The sequence below is a fragment of the Erigeron canadensis genome, chromosome 2, assembly GCF_010389155.1.
Source record: "Erigeron canadensis isolate Cc75 chromosome 2, C_canadensis_v1, whole genome shotgun sequence".
NCBI classification, from domain to species: domain Eukaryota; kingdom Viridiplantae; phylum Streptophyta; class Magnoliopsida; order Asterales; family Asteraceae; genus Erigeron; species Erigeron canadensis.
This window is the reverse complement of record NC_057762.1, coordinates 22593328-22611839: the sequence shown is the minus strand read 5'-3', so window position 1 is coordinate 22611839 and position 18512 is coordinate 22593328. Positions and strand designations below refer to the sequence as shown.

At 32.0% G+C, this 18512-nt stretch overlaps 2 protein-coding genes across 2 annotated transcripts; both read left to right on the top strand.

The window, feature by feature from the left end:
• The first annotated feature begins 4681 nt into the window (after positions 1–4681).
• Positions 4682–8119, top strand: LOC122586315. Its single transcript, XM_043758315.1, has 2 exons — positions 4682–5347; positions 7856–8119. The coding sequence occupies exon 1, from the start codon at positions 4744–4746 to the stop codon at positions 5344–5346; it is 603 nt and encodes a 200-aa protein (XP_043614250.1). The 5' UTR covers positions 4682–4743; the 3' UTR covers position 5347; positions 7856–8119.
• A 7533-nt stretch (positions 8120–15652) lies between these two features.
• Positions 15653–18294, top strand: LOC122590087. Its single transcript, XM_043762418.1, has 2 exons — positions 15653–16254; positions 18120–18294. Exon 1 carries the CDS (start codon positions 15729–15731, stop codon positions 16251–16253), a length of 525 nt encoding a protein of 174 aa, XP_043618353.1. The 5' UTR covers positions 15653–15728; the 3' UTR covers position 16254; positions 18120–18294.
• Positions 18295–18512: the final 218 nt, after the last annotated feature.

The window sequence follows — 18512 nt, the reverse complement described above, 5'->3', positions numbered from 1 at the left end:
TCTTAAACTTATGAGTCATGTCACTCATATTCATTATGTGTTCACAAACACTGCTATTTCCTTTGTTCTTAAGCTACTTGCATACGCTTTATACATTCCCTCAGATACTATGATGAAATTCTTGACCATCATTAGTGACAAGTGATTCGCCCTATCCCACTTTCTTAAAATTTGCTTTCTGAGCTATGGAAAAGTTAGCTGTACTAGCAGTAGGTTCATTATGGCGAATGACATAGTCAGGGTTTAGCATCTTCAGAGATAGAGGGTAATTAATCATTTCATAAAGCAAAGTTTACATCAATAAGTGGCTTAATGCCTAAGTTAGGTACTACAGTGAAAATAAGGAGGATATCAATTTATGATACAAGTAATAGAAGATTATTAAAATAATGCCTAAAACTAAGGGCAATAAGATTATAGTGACATAATTAGTTATCTAAAACAGACTAAGCAATATCTATAAAACTAATGGAACTAAAGTAATGCCTAAACTTAACTAAGGGCTAATAATAATGTTCCTTATAATAACATAATTAGACATCTAAGGCTTATTAAGTAATGTCTCTAAAAGTAATGGAACTTAAAGTAATGCCTAAAATACATAAGAGGCTAAAGTAATGTTCCTAAACATAATGAGACTAAGACCATTATAGTAATGAAGCTAGTGTTAAGTAACCTATTGTAAACACCAAAACAATAAGTTAACATAAGGCTCTACTTAGAATTTACATCACCTTTGGGCAGAAGTAACTAATATCTAAGTACAAATGAGCATTAGGTCATGCAACACAACGCTTATCTTTTGACCTTTGGGCACAAAATCAAGAATCGTGTATATTATGCATGAAAATGTTCCTTTAAGCACACAAAATATATTAAATCACCTTTGGGCAGAATCAATATACTAAGTGTTCATTATGCCAAAAGGAAAAGAACGATAGCACCATGAGAATCACATTTGACCTTTGGGCACAAATAATGAAACCATGTACATTAGTGCGAAGCCCCCAAACATTACGGGGGTCCGGGGGCAGTGCCCCTGGCTGGAATCAAGCTAAGATGTCTTAGAAATGTCTTAGAAAAAATTATTTTTTGAAAAATTAGAGACAAATTCAGCCACAAAATTATAGGGTAAAATAGTAAGCACGAACACATTCATCAGCTAAGATCGTCTTTAGTATACACAAATTTAAGTAATAACTTGTGATCAAGTAAGCACAAAGTTAGGTAATAGTTCGTGATAACATAAGCACGAAGTCATCATAAGTCGTGTTGACATTGGAACGAAAATATCATTAAGTCGTGAGGACATAAGCACGAAGATATCGTAAGTGGTGATGATGTCGGCACGAAGATGTCATACACTCGTGATGACGTAAGCACGAGCTTGTAGTTAATTCGTGTATAGAGATAAGCTGAAGTTCGTGTGATCACATAAGCGTGAAGATGACGTAAGCACGAAGATGACGTAAGCGCGAGGAGCAGTAAAAACCATGATGACGTCATCACGAAGATGACATCAGCGCGAAGTGGGCTTTAGTTCGTGATGACGTCAGCACGAAGTTCTTATTCTGCAGATTTTTAGTTCGCGAAATTCATCAAATTCGAACCGAATCACGACTTATTGTTCGTAACAAGGCTCTGATACCACATGTTGGAATAAATATGATTCGATTCGAGTGATAAAACATCCCCAATCGTCCTGTGAAACCTGTAAGAGCATAAAGCATAATTGCTATTGATTTCGGGTTCACATAACAAGGTGATTGAGTAATAATGGGATGATAAATTCGGCTGGAACATGATGCACGAATTTAGAGAGGAGAGGCACACGAAAATTAGGGTATTATGTATGTAGAGATTAACCTTAACTTAGGGTTAATTACCATCTATTTATAATGAGAGTAATTACACATTCAACCCTTCTGGTGTTTAATGTGTGTACCATTAGTCCTCTTAGTTACAATCACCTAATGGGAAACCCTATACTAGGTCTCTAAGAGTAAATACGCCCATCATATATTCACTTAGACATAGGGATTTCAGTTATCGTCAATTATCATATCAGGAATGATACATGATTAGTGACGGTCACACTAACGTGGTTCCAACAATACTAACTTAAAAGGAAAATGATAAATCCATCAGGTGTGGAAGTGTTATTCAATCTTTGTCGACTAAATGTACACATGCACTACACAATACACATGGCATACATATAAATGCAACAATATGGTATTGAGCTAATGTTGTTTTACATTAGAAAGACTGTATAACAAATAAATTAAACAAATTAACTGTAATAGAAGGTGTAACTCAACCGAAACCGGTCAGATTTGTGTAGAACATGGGCATATAACTATGAAATAAGAATTTTTTTTTTTTTTAAAAAAAACATAAAGAGGAAAAAACTGTATCTCTCACTGAGGATAGGGGAAGAATATGTATACCTTGGAGTAGGCTCCAGAACAAAGGAGATAGAAAAATGTAATCTCTAAAAACTCCATACTATACAATTATTTACACTACTATTTAGTTAATTACTTAATTTTAAATATACGTAATATATTTTTATAATAATATAAATATCATTTTATGTTGAGTTAAGGATTCGCTGATCAGATTTGGCCGCTGACTTGAGTTCATCAGTAAGCCCTCAGCGAGTCCAGTGACCTCTTTGCCACATCTTTGCTCTTATCCAAATTGTATGTCAAGGCGGAGAATTGAAAAGAGATGAAGACAAAATAAGATACGGTGGTTACAACTGTATTTATCTTTCTATGGAACGAAGACAGCTTAGAAGAAAGAAAGAGTTGGTTTTTCTTTCATACCCGATATGGCAAAAAAGACAAAGATGTTATTTGTTGTAAGTACTTCAAACCAATGGGATTTCGACAACCACTATCCTATCACCATCAAGTCACGGATGTGTTGCCCTTTCTTTTCCACTATCTAGGGCAACAAATCCCTTTACAATTGGTGATTTGGTGTGTTTGTCCACCAAATGTTTGTCACAAAGGAAAGTGTGTTTTTTCATTTACATGACTTGTAATTTATTATTTAAGTTTATAGTTAGACTAAACTTAACATTTGTAATTTCATTTACAATTTCATTTACGATTATTAAAGTGTTATTCATCTTTGTCGACTAAATGTACACATGCTGACATGCTCAACGCAATACACATGACATACATATAGATGCAACAGTATGGTATTCAGCTGATATTGTACGTACGTCTTACATTAGAATGACTGTACAATAAATAAATTGAACAAATTAATTGTAGTAGGAGGTGTACTTCAACCGAATTCGGTTAGATTTGTGTAGAACAAGGGGCTGATAACTGTATAATAAGAATTTTGAGAGAAAAATGTAGAGAGGAAGAAATTACATCTTTTATTGAGGATATCGGAAGGATATGTCTCATTTGTTTTTGATTACTTATTTAAATGGTTGTAACTCATTCTGTTAACCACGCATGGTTATAAATACATACATAAGTAAAGATCACACTTTCCATTTCCATGTAGTACGTGCAACAAAAATGCAAAGCTAAACACCTACAAATGCAGTTCAGCTTGCACTAAACTGATCATATTCATAACACACATCCAGTAATTAAATTTCTTAAAGATAGAATAGAAGTAGCTAGATTTTCTGGAAAATATTGGATAACCCCTAATTTGATCAAGGAACCAACATAGATTTACCTTCATGGGGAGATCCGTTTGACACACATCTAAGAAAAATAAAACATTACGAATAAGAAATTGACTTTGTGGCCAAATGCCCAACCAAAACAAACTTGCGATCGAACCAATTACTATAAAATATAATATAGTACGTATGATAATAAAATTTCAATTGTTTTTTCTGTATCTTTCTTTTCTTTACTACGTACTCCTGAAGGCGGCCCTTGCGATATTTTTGACCATTTGGGTCGAGTTACTTCAATTATCGTTTCGAGCTTTTTCTTTCAAATTAAACTAAAGTTAGTTGAATCTAAACGAAACTTTTAAAACAATAAGAACATATTGTTTAAAATTAAAAACTGCTAAAAATTTCTTGAAAAGATTTTGCCAAGATGCCTAAAATTAATCACAACGTACGTAGCTTGTGTATTTTAAAAAATTATCCATTACCAAGCAAAATGTCCAACTAACTAAAACGAAATTCTGAACCAATTCCTTAATATAATATACTTTCAATTATTTAATCTCTATATTTCTTTTCTTTACCACACTCCTGAATGTGACCCTTGTGACGACATTTTTGACAATTTGAGTCAGGTCGGATTATATATATCCAATTATCTCTTTCCATACCTTAAATTAATCCCCCCACAAGTCATTACCCCCTCCTAACGTATACCTTAGTTTTGTCTCTACACTCAAAGCATTACGTGGTTATGTTTCTGAATATCCATTAGCCAAATATCCAAACAATTGCTACGAATTTGTGAGGCCAATTCCTATGACATTATTCTAATATAATATACTTTCATTTCTTTAATCTATATGTTTCTTTTAATTTCTTTACCACACGTACGCCTGAAGGTGACCCTTGTGACGACATGATTGACAATTTGGTTCGGGTCGGAACATCCACCTTAAATGCCCCCCACAAGTCATTACTGCCTCCTAACAACACACTAATTATATTATTTTCTCCAAAATCCATTAATTTCACCTGATCATCATCTGATACTTGAAGCAGATTTTAATTAGAAACAAAAAATAATGGCATCAAACAAATTCCTAAACGTCAGCGTTCACCATGCTGTTGGCATCAAACCCATCAAACTACACATCGGCCCCATGAGCCCATATACAACCGTTGGCATCGTGGGTCACAAATATCACCCAAAACCCCAAAAAACAAACCCACACATACACGGTGACACTGACCCTCTTTGGGAGTCTCAGATGGTAGTGGAGTTACCGCAAGATGCTTTCAATGAAGGCAGCTTGTACAACTTCGTTGCTGAAATCAAACATTATTCTCACGTGTCTGACCGTGTTATAGGAAAAGTGACCATACCTCTTCGTGATGTTTTTGTGAACCGCGAGAGAGTCGGTTACTTGGTCATGACAAAAGGAGAAGCCCATGGGAAGCTTATTCTTTCGCATTCGCTAGTTGATGACGACGATGATGCTGATGTCGCAGTAGCTGCAGGCACTCATGCATCATCCATACCACTCCCTCCTACGGAAGCAACACTAGTTGTTCCAGCACCTACTGCCAACCCACTTGTAGCGATTGGGTTGGTAGCAGGTGCTACCACAATCGGTGATAACTTGGTGAACACGGTCACCAACCTCACCGATTTATTCGGTAACTAAGGTATGTACGTAACTCACCGATTGATTTATTATTAATAATAATATAATAATCTCTAGCTATTTAATTAGTTTGCTTTATTATATATTGCTTTCTATTATTCTATGCTAATCCATCAAAGTGTTTTATACGTAGTTAAAAAGCGCTTTATATTAATTACTAACCTATACCTAACAATAGTCAAATGAAAGGGAATACAAACATAGCTTCATTAATTAATAATAAGATATATAAAATCTTATAGCTAGCTAATCTTATACAATTAAACAATGATAATACTTGGAAACCAAGCATATATACACCTAGCTGGCCGGCTAGCTTCAAGTTCTACCAAACTACCCAATTTTATTTTAAAGTTTGGAGTTTTGAGTATATATGTGCATATAGTTTAATGTTTCTTTGACCTGCAACTCTGAAAGCTAGGATTTGTAAATCAAATTAGTTTCGACGTTTTGGGTTCGAGTATTTCACAATATCAATATATTTTTTTTTTGTAATAAATTAAGATCAAGATAACTCAAATGTGTTTTTCTTCTGGAACGGTTTGGGAAGGCGATATCTTGTGATGATATATCATATATAGTCATGATGCATATTTTCACTATGATATAACTTTTATTTTAGTTTAATAGTTTTGTGTATCACATACTAGTCTAATTAATACCCGTACCATATACAGACTATATAATATTTGATGATACAATTATATTTATATAGAGAGACAGAAAATATGTAGCCGTTAGCTACTTAAGTTTGGATACAGATCTTTTCAAATATTATATGAAACTCCTTGAATTGCTTATGCATTTGTTTGATTATATGTTTAAAACTTAACATATATTTTATCTTTTAAGATAGTTGTATCCGTATTGATGTTAACATTATTATTATTTTTTTATAAATCATATATATGAAAACTTTATATATAATTAGATATATATATTAAATCTAAAGATTAGTATTTGATTACAATTAGGTAATTATGAATTAGAAATCTTTTTTGAGTTACATCAAAGTGATACATGTCGTCCAACGAATGCGCCAAGTGTCGATCAAAAATCTTTTTTATATTAAATCTAAAGAAAGATTAGTATTTGATTACAATTAGGTAATTATAAATTAAGAATCTTTTTTTAATTACACAAAAAGTGACACATATCGTGCAAGGAATGTGTCAATTATTGGTTATAAAAATACACAATCCTGTTTTATTATATTGGTAGATATAATTGATTAATAGAATAATAGAATATTTATTTAGATAGTTATAAATAAGAAGATATATTCCAAAATAAATCTAAATTATGATATGTTTTATGTCATAATTGATCTTACTTAAATTTACAATTAAAGAACCTAATATATAAACTTACAATTAGATATATGTTCTTCGATATTTCAATTTCAAATTAATTAGTCATAATCTTAAACCTAATATTTGAAATATTTGCAACAAAGATAACCGATTTAAAAAAATACTACAACAAATTTGGTTTATAAAAAAGTAATACAGAAAATGAAATAAAATATATGTTTCTAAGTTTCAAAATTACAATTTTTTTTAACTTTGATTTTACTTAAATTATTTATATATCATTTTATCAGATTCTTTTTTAATATATTTTTAAAATTTTTAATTTATGAGATTTTTTTGGACTACATATAATAGTGCGTTCGTTTTATCATAACAGTATTGTTATTAATCATTTAAATATTTATATTTATTTTTAAAGACAAATTGAGTTAATTTTGGAATTACTCGTTTGTCACACCATAAGACTTAGAAAAGTGAAGATTCACTAGACTAAAATTTTATGATGCATGGCACACGGCTAGCTAGTCGGCTACCAAGATTCACTAGACTCTTTTTATGTCACTATATAAATGATCTAATTACTATATCTCCAAGAAAAAATATCACAACTTCGTACTAATATTATTTGGATATATAACACGACAAGTATTATCCGTTATCGTATTTGTCAAACTTAACGTGTTGACTTGAATGCTTTTTATTGGATTTTGCGTGGAAATATATCTACGATGGTCTTTAATTTATGACATAGTCGTCGTGCTATCTTTCAATTCAATTGGATTGTAAAATTTAGGAAAATTGTATGTGTAGCCAAACCAACTCTTGGACAGAGCTACATACATTCGAGAGGGTGCAATTTGAACCCACTGAACAAATTTTTATTAATCATTATTCTAGCGTAATTTAATGGTAAATTTTTTATGAAATTATGTTTTTAAGAAAAATTTTGTTCTTGAAAAAAAGCATGATAAAATTACGTCATCTTGTTTTTTGAACCAGAGTCCACTAGTTTAACCGTTTAAGCAATATTAAGATGAACAGTTTGATTAGTGCTTTGTTCGATTTTCAATACATTGTTTGGATCGTTTGTAATCTGTAAATTTTTGTTGCAAAGCTAGATTTTCAAACAGAATACTTAAGCTTAACCTAATGGCCTAATTATTAACATACATTCTCATTTAATTTGTATATTTCAGGTAGTCGGGTGCATTCACGATTAAAGAGCCATATATGTATATGCTGAGATAACGGAGTGGTTAAGAATATGGTTTATTACTATCTTCGTTTTATCTACTTTTAAATGTAATAAGGAATGACTTTTTTTGTGTGTTGGATGCAGTTGGATTTCTCAAAGCTACAATATTTCAAAAAAGTTATATATCACTAGATACGTCCATTTGTGTTGAATGATGCATATTATGACACCTTTTATGGATTCATTTAGTATTTCTCTTGTTTCATGATCTATATGTTATGATCGACTATATATGCCGTCAGTCATATTTTACATTTTTGCCAAAGCTGGGTATGACAAGCTTTAGGTGGCGACAATGCCCTGCAAAATTCCCTCTCTATTTTGTGTGTGTTATTTTAGTTAATTAGTACTTTTTTGTTTGGTGAAATATATAATGTATGTAGTTTTATTTTTCATATTCAAAACTTATTTAGGCATATAGATAATTGTAAAATTAATGTAAGCAAAAACTTAGAACATTCTTTACTCTGATACTTGCATATATATATATATATATATATATATATATTTATGCACTCATGCATGCTTCTTAGGTAACCAAAACTTAATAACTATAATTGTTGTTGACTTCGGCAATGAGAAACCTTTGTGGCCCAAGTCCTGTACGTAGACCTGCAGTAGTAGGATACCTCTGTGGATACGACCTGTAGGTGGGCTATAAACATACGCACGGGTCATATGAACCCTACTAGGAGCAAACCTGCATTAATTGGAAACAACCCATCATCAATGATGTTGAGCTGTGACACATATTTCCTACAAAATGTGTATAACTTAATTACATAATAAAATTACCTTGGGATGATGAGATAGAATAGTGGTGTACTAATTATAGATGAGAAGCTACTGCAACAAAAAAAATGCACGGGGAGGAAGTTTAACCGAAGAAAACTCTGCCATAGCCCATAGAAGACCATGTTGTATGCATTCCTAATATATACTATAATTTTTACTTATTGCAAGTAATCATTCTGAAAAGAACAGAAGCCACATAAGTAGATGGTGGATAATGGGTTACTGGTCAAATCAAGCATTATTTTTTTTTTTGCAAAGGTTGGAAAGGTCAAATCGAGTATTCTTTTGCAAAGGTTGGAAAGGATCGGGTCAGGTTGAAAGATGCATTTGTTTGTCCACACTTCTAATAAGCATATGGTGTATTCAATATGATTATTTACAATTAATTATTACAATAACAATTAACTTTGTAGAAAAACCGACTTAAGAGGTTGTATTAATATTACTCGTATACATTTAGGGTGCTGACTTTTGACAAAATAAAATAACTCGAATAGGCCCGTCCCATGAATTTTAGGTATCCTGCTCGACAATATAAAAGGTTTCCACTAAACACTTAAAAAAAAATTAAAAACAAAAGAGATAGTAGATATTTATAATTGTTTAAAACAACTATAACAATAATATTTTTAAAAAAGAAAACAATTTAACAAAGTTCTATAACTTAATCGATAAATGCATTAAAAATTATACTTTGAATAGTGCCATTCTCCTAGCATTTTTGGAAGCAAAATTATTGATCAACTCTTCATAATCGATGCGCTCTATGCAATTATGTTTAATTTTAACTTACAGTTTGCGTTTGGATCTATGCAATTTGTTCAGAAAAGTCGAAAACGTTAAAAAAAAAATAAATAAAGAAAATAGATGGGTTCGTTTAATATATATATATATATATTCAATACAATACAATTCTATAGAATAAAAAGTATTGGACTTTTACTCTTTGATCAAAGTTGGGCTTTACTATCCACTAGTCTTAGACGGTGGAGTAATAATACATGCATAACAGACATATATATATATTAAGGAATCTTGCAAAATTTGGTACCCCTAAAATTTTGAGGCCCTGCTTAATTGTGCCGCCTGCACTTGCTCAAGGCCGGACATTAACTCAAATTGTCACATTCATTATAAAACAGTCAAAATTGCTTACCTGTATAAGAATGCTGGAAGTTTTAATCAAATTCTTATAGAAAATATACTAAATGGAGTACTTAAACGAGTTAGGATTACAAGTACAAGTTAGGATAACAAGTATTAATCAAGTTTTTAAATTATAATTTCATTTATAGTACTTAAAGATTTTGTTTAAGAAACACCCTTAAGAAGTTGATGTTAGAGTCTTCATATTGGTCCATCTTATTTCGTCGTTACGCTGGTCAATGGTCAAAGTAAGAGTCCACACCGTATGGTGGATATCGTCTTTGGTTCATTGCTCTCTTTCCCGTCCTAAAATATTTGTATCAAACATATTATATATCCGTTGTAACCTAAAAATAAAAAAGTAGAAACCATATGAAATTACATAGCAGAAATCAATATATGTATCCACCTTAAGACTAAGATTAGTAAACAAATTAAAGGAAGCCTTCTATGACCAAACTAGCTAGATCTTGTAGAAAATATTGGATAACCTCCAATTTGATATATCAGGGAACCCACATACATTTAAATTACTATCACGGGGAGTTCCGTTTGACACACATCTAGGAAAAAACATCACGAAGTAATTGACTTTGTGGCCAAATGCCCAAATTAATGTCCAACCGGCCATAACAAACTTGTGAAACAATTACTATGAAATATAATATAGTACCTATAATATATATAATTCCAGTTGTTTTTTGACTTTATCATGGAGAGTTTTTGACACACATACTGATCATGCGCAAGCACCGCCACTTCCTCTTGCACCTACTACGTACTGACCTACTTGTACAAACGGGGTTGACAGCAAGTGCTACCACAATTGGTGATAACTTGGTGAACACGGCCACACCAACCTAACTAGAATTAATAAATTATATCCCATATATTGCATATAAGGTTATTTTATATTTAAATTTAAGTTTAAGTGTGAAATATCTTATATATTGTGTATCAATTATTTAATAGAGTAAATTACATTTTTCGTCTTTAAATTTGGTGCGTTTTTCACTTTTCATCTCTAAATTGAAAAAATTATAATTTTGACTCTGAAGCAGATTTTTGCAATCGACATCCCTCGCAAACGGTGTTAGGTTTCAGCCGTTAAGTCCCACACGTGCAAAACACGTGAGGGACTGAAAGTGCAAAACGTGACATGTTCAGGGACGAAAAATGAAATTTAATTTTCTGTTGTTATCATGTTCATCTTCTCCGGCTAACTTTCGTCGGAAAATTCACCGAAAAACTTAAAATGGCGATATCTCACTCGTTTCTTCGAATTAGACCACGAAACTACCACCAAACTTGAAAGAACCCGATTCGATAAACCGAAAATACAAGTTTTTTTTTTTTTACCCCCACTGCGACTCAGTGGGGTTAGGACACCTCCCACTGCAACTCAGTGGGAAATCTCTGATCTGCGAGCGAAAAACCTCCCATTACGACTCAGTGGGGTTAGGACACCTCCCACTGCGACTCAGTGTGAACTTTCAGACCTACACCTGATGCAAAAACCAGCCATTTGACATACCAAACAACTCCAAACTATAATATTCATTTGCCCAACTTCCACAAACTAAATTTCAAATATTCCAACAACTATAAAGACACATTTCAAACACATTACAACATCAACGAGTACACAAATCAAGATTTCCATCAAACGGGTCATTCACCCACTTTGACACCTTTTTGACCAAAAGTATGAATTCACAACTATCCAAAAACTTTACAACTGGAACATTTACAGAAATTTACCCAAAAGCATGACCCCAAACTAAAATGTACCATGAGCCAAGAAATGAGGGACAACTAAGCTTCTATACCAAAAGATCGTCATTTGCCCGGGAATGACCTAATTACCTTCAAGACGTCCAAAAATCGCTTCAAACTCTAAATCAACTATCCTCAATCAACAATCACTAGTTCCTTCCTCCGGAACTACCTATATAAGAGGGTAAACATCTAAAATATAAGCAAAGGCTTAGTGAATATACTTGCATACATTTATGAATACGAAGGAGGGCATAGTACAAGGACTTTCACATGTAACCTATGGCATCGTCATGTCACATTTACATATTCACCTTGCACACAAACAATACATATATGGATCCATATAAGCTAAACAATCATAACAAATCATATCTATCGGGATTCTTAGGCCTCATATCACATCAACTATCGGGATTCTTAGGCCCCGGAGGTTCTTAGGCCTCATAAACAATGCCCTACATGGGCTTAACGCCGAACCAATTACCATGCTTGGAAAATTCACATCTCATGGTAATTGGCCCAACGTATACATAAAGGTATGCAAGAATACTCACCTCCTCCGCAACAAAGATAATAACGCTAAATGAACAAGTACAAGCAATCTTCAACCTATGATCATATCGTAAAAATGCATAAGCTTACATTCACAACTATGACTAGCTCAATCTAGTCATACTCAATCACTAGCCTTCCTAGACCCAAAACCCAACCCATTTGTCATTGAGTTTCATTTTCTTTAACAAACACACTAGGTAGCTCAATCTACCATTTTCATCAACAATTCCATAACTAGTCAAAACTCATCTTTTCTCAAGAACTCAAATTTATCACATGCACTCATTATTTTCATAATCAAACATATCATATAACTCAATGACAACTAGGTTAACTAAGGAATTGGGGAAAAATTAACCATAAATCATTTTTCTAGTAAAACCCCCAAATTGGTTCACTCATGAACCCTAATTTTCAAGAGAATTGACAAAGCTAGATTGGGAAAATTCATTACCTCACAATGGAAGATAATTACTTGAGATTTTGAATTCACGAATCCTTCCTTTTTTTTTCTTCTCAATTTTCGGCCACCCCCACTAAAATCACCAAACCCTAGCTTTTAAATTCTTGAATGAAGACTAAAGTTGGTGATGATTGTTATTGTGATTTCTATTCTTGAATTAAAGAGGATTACTTTAATTTTTGAAGAAACAAGATTAGTCTTGCATGAAGAAAATAGAAGAGAATGGAAACGAGTGAGTGGAAGGAGGTTTCTAACAACAAAAGGGATGTCTGGCACATCTAGAAGGTGCCACGACCCATTCCAAATTTTGAGGGTTATTTTCCCGCTATCCGTTAAAGTTCCAACTAAATTAACCCCATATTCAAAAATAAAATACTAGGAAATTACTTTAATGTCAAAACTATAAAAAGGGGTTAATTTCTTTTACCTTTAAAATCTTTGGGGTGTTACAAAACTTCTCCAAATTAATTTTCGCACGAATCCTAACCGAAAGATTTCAGATTCAACATTTGCTGAAAAACTCAAAATCTCGCCGCCATGGAATACTCAGGTCCACAAAATAGTTTCAGTTGATAAATACGACCTTCATAAACAGTCTGACAAGCAACATCAATAACATTACATAAAATTAAGTTGAAGAGTTTAACATTACATAAAAAAAAATACTAGATATGTGTTCGGATAGTTACGAAGACATGGTAACAGTCGAAGAGATAACATAAAGCATGAATGTCTGGCATGATAATATAAAGAGATAACAGTTGAAGGGACATGAAAAGTCGAACGAGTGGTACTACGAGAAGTTTTGTGTTTTCCGGTAAGTGTTGAATCTGAAATTGTTTTGTTAGGATTCTTGCGGAAATTAATTTGGAGAAGTTTGGTGGTGATTTCGTAGTCTAATTCGAAGAAACGAGTGAGATATCGGCATTTTAAGTTTTCCGACGAATTTTCCGATGAAAGTTAGCCAGAGAAGATGAAGATGATGACAACAGAAAATTAAATTTCATTTTTCGTCCCTGAACATATCACGTTTTGCACTTCCAATCCCTCACGTGGTTTGCACGTGTGGGACTTAACGGCTGAAACCTAACACCGTTTGGCGAGGGACGTCGATTGCAAAAATCTGTCAAGTTTAGGGTCAAAATTGTAATTTTTTTTACTTTAAGGATGAAAAGTGAAAAACGCGTCAACTTTAGAGACGAAAAATATAATTTTACTCTACTTTTTATTTATTGTATAACAAATAAATATATAATACAGGCTTATGAACTTAATGGATTAAAAGAATTTTTATAATAAAAGTTCCATATATACTTAAAATAGATATATATGAGACAATTTTATATTTGCATCCTCCATATACATATATTTGGATAAAGAAGTAAATTGTAAAAGAGTTCCTCTATTTTTTGTTTGAATACAAAGAATTAATCAAGATGTATGATATGTTAAAAATCCCTCCTCGATGTGAGTTGCATGTCGAAGAGTTAAAAGCTAGGACAGGTCGTTCATAACGAAAGTAAGATCATAGAGATGTATGAAAAAAACCTTTCTTTAGTTTTAAGGATCATAGAGATGTATGAAAAAAACCTTTTTTTAGTTTTAAGGAATGAAATATAATTTTAGAAAACCTAGTGACGAATTTAAATTTAACCCTTGATTAAGCTTAATAGTTAGAAACAAGTCAACAAAAAAAAGTCAGAGATTTCAGCTACAAAGTAGCTTAATTTATGGAATCTTTTACTTTATGTCTTCATCTCCCATGTAGACCCATTTCAATTATGGATTATCCCCTGCTACACACGTCATATATATAATTACACTTTTGGTTCCTGAATTTGCTAAACTTCAAAAATTGAAAATTTTATACTAAAATTGCCACTTTTTTTCACTTTTGATCACCGCGTCAACTTCGTTTGCTTTCTACGTTAACTTGCTCACATTTGTTAGTTTTTCTTTTCACCTTTTGTCCTTTCCATTGATTCCATTATTAAAAGTGATACCTGCTTTGTGAAATTACATATTCATTTAATGTGTTTTGAAACAATTTTTTTTTTTTTTTGTGTTTACAATTTACTACTCTATTGGTTATAAAAGAGTTTGATTAGATGAAATAACTAATTTTTTTTTTAACAAAGATAAAATAATTGGTAGTTGAACAAGTGTAATTTACTTAATTTTTTTTGAACAAGTGTAATTTACCTAATTTTTTTTATATAAATACTTTATTCGTCCCATTTAAATTTTATATTTTGATTTTTTCTTTGTATTTTTGTTTTTAAGTTTGACCGTAAAATTTTTTATTTGTATTTTTACATAAGACGTCATCGATTATTCAGAAAAAAACCATATAACACGTTACTCCGGATAACCGTTACAATATCGATCTGATTTTTATTTTAGTTTATCAATAGTTAATAAAATAAATTAAGAAAAATTATATAAATTTGTATAACACAAACAAAATTTTACGGTTAAAGTAAACATAAGAAGACTCAAAACTTCAAACACAATCACTAAAAAAATATACCTTTATAAATAAAAATTTCAACCAACAATTATTTCGTCGTTAAAAAAAAACAATTATTTCATCTAATCAAACTACTTTATAACCAATAGAGTAGTAAATTGTAAACATAAAAAAAAAACTTATTTTAAAACACAATAAATGAATATGTAATTTCACTAATCGGTTAAAACAATATCTAATATCTAAAGTTGGACCGATTATCACTTTTAATATTAGAATCAAAAGGAAGCTAGGATGGGAAGTGAAAAAGAAAAACTAAATAACGTGGGCAAGCTAACCAAGAAAATCTAATGAAGTTGACGCGTTGACTAAAAGTAAAAAAAAAGTGGCAAGTTCATTATGAAATTTTCAAATTTCGAAATTTCATGACTAGAAATGAAAAACGTTTCAAATTTAGGGACCAAAAGTGTAGTTTACCCTATATATATATATATATGCTGTATAAAATTTCTCCCCAACAATCAAAAAATGGCAAAAAGCAAATTCGTGTACATCACCCTTCACCATGTTGTTGGCCTGAAAGACCTCAGTGCACACTTGGGCCGCATGAGGCCATATGCAACCGTTCGTGTTGTGGGTCACAACACTCACACAACTCCACAGAAAACAAAAACAGACAAACAAGGCCACACAGACCCTCATTGGGAATCCTCCATGGTAGTTGAATTGCCCCAAGATGCTTCTAATGAAGGCAGCTTGTACAACCTGGTTGTTGACATCAAACATGATTCTCATGTGTCTGACCGTGTTATTGGAAAAGTGACCATACCTCTCCGTGATGTCCTTGTGAACCGCGAGAGAGTCGGTTACTTGGTCATGACAAAAGGAGAAGCCCATGGGAAGCTCGTGCTTTCGCATTCGCTAGTTTCTACCACTACTGTGGTTGTTGCTGCTGCTGGCGAAGATGATGTTGTTGCAGTAGGTGCTACTACTGCAGATAACGCACAAGGACCATTTCCTCTTGCACCTACTACTAACCCACTTGTACAAGTGGGCTTAATAGCAGGTGCTACCACGATTGGTGATAACATGGTGAACACGGCCTCCAACCTTACCGACCTATTCGGTTAAGGTACATACGTACTCATTCGTTATTGATCTTCCCTATTTATATATTTTTACCTTTACTTAATAATATGTTATCTGTTGGGATTATAACTCATTCAATTATTTCCAGTACTCTCCATGAACCAAATCCCACCATATATATTTGAACGAAAACCTTCCTACCAAACATTGTACCTTATATTCTTTTATTTCATGTAAGACTTCAAATACTCCAAATTAAGGTTCAACGATACTTTCTATACATAAAGTAAAACTTTTGGTGTTAGTTTCAGACTTTAAGGGCTTAAATTTTGTGATGGCACACGGCTACCAAGATTCATATACTCATATATTAAGACTCATCCTACTGATTATTAGGTAGAGGTTATATATATATGTGTATCTTTTTTCTAACGACGACAATATATCGATATATAAAACAAACAGGGCACTAATGTAAAACAAGAGAGCCAAGACAATAATGAAATATTGTAAATATGTGTTGACTTGAATGCTTTTATCTAGGTTTTGCGTGGAAATGTGTTTAGGAGGCTCTTCAACCAGTTTTTCTTTTCTTTTTTAATATTATTTGATTTATTCCGGGCAATTTATCAAGAAAATAATAAAACCTTCTTCTAGATACATATCCTCCTAATAGTTCTTTTAGTACAATCCATTAATTTTTTTATTATTTCACTTTTGGATTTTATAATATGAGTAATTATGTTGTAAGAAAAATAAGTATGAAGATTTTTAAAAGATACGAGGGAAAGTGCCTGCGCATTGCGACGGTGAGATGCTAGGGGTGATAGGTCATCGGAGGTAAAGTCATAGAGTGTAATAGTCAAATGATTTATCCGTACGGGCTCCGTCCTCGCATTTAAAAATTCGTCAAAAGTACATCGAATGACATCTCTAATGAAAGAGCATGAAATTTTAAGAACACCCATATAATTTTTATAATTTATCAATATACGGTTTTTGAGGTAAAAGATTTTGAATGAATTAGATGAATAAAATGATTTATGGAGGAAAAGAAAAAAATGAGTGATTGAGATTTGAGGAGAGAAGAAAATGAGTGGAAATTTAAGGGTATTATAGATAAATTAGCTTAGAATGTTTAAATTAATAAATAAAGAAGGGGGTATTTTGGGTATTTCAAATCATGAATTGAGATTTTTAAAAATAAAAAAATGCTTTATAAGATAGTATAGATATATCATTTTCAGTATATTTAATCTAGATAGTGATTTTATTTTGATAACGTAAAAATTAGTATATATAAATTGACCACATGGGCTTTAGCATATTTTACAAGCTTTGGGATAATTTCCACCTAAAAAAAGAGTTTTTATGGTTACTCCGACAATATATTTTGGATGGTATTTAATTTATGACAATTTCGTGCTATCTTTCCATTGGATTGTAAATTGAGTAAAAATTGTACGCGTGACTATAGATGATGGTTAAAATGGACGTACAATCGATCGAACCTGCAACCAACTCATGGACAGAGTTAATTAATCATTATTCTAGCGGCGTAATTTAGTGGTAAATTAAGTTTTCTGGCTCCCCATATATGCTAGTTTTGCTATTATACCCATTAACATAATTTGCTAGTTTTTAAGAAAACTTTTGTTCTTGAAAGAAAAGCATGATGAAATTTATTTCATCTGGTTTTTGGAACCAGAGTAGTCCACCAGTTTAACTGTTTAAGCATTAATCAGTAATTAAGATGACCAATCTGATTAGTTCTTTGTTTGATTTTCAATAATATTAATTATTTGGATCGTTAGTTTGTAATCTGGAAAATTCTGATGCAAGATTTTCATTGTAGAATACTTTTAAACCTAATGACCTAATTAGCATACATTATCATTTGTATTTCAGGTAGTCGGATGCATGCATTATCCCCCAAGAACTATATATATAATTAAGGAATTGCTTAAGAATTGAAGATGGTTTATCTACTTTTTGTGTAATATTTAAGGAGTGATGTTTCCTGTGTGTTGGAATTTGTTGTAGTTTAACTTCAAAGTTACTATATAACATTTCAATTAATAAAGTGATATATATATAGGTTTTAGGTAAAATAAAACAAGTATTAATCTAAAATAAATAAAACAATAGGTTTTTCTATAGTGATAATCACCGTGCATCATAAAAATCATCATACATCAATTGCTTTGTGAATCTTCGTGCATCAGTTTAACCATGATCTAAGAGTCAAGATCTTATCTTATTTGTTTTACTTTAATACTTGTTTTACAATATCCAACCCCT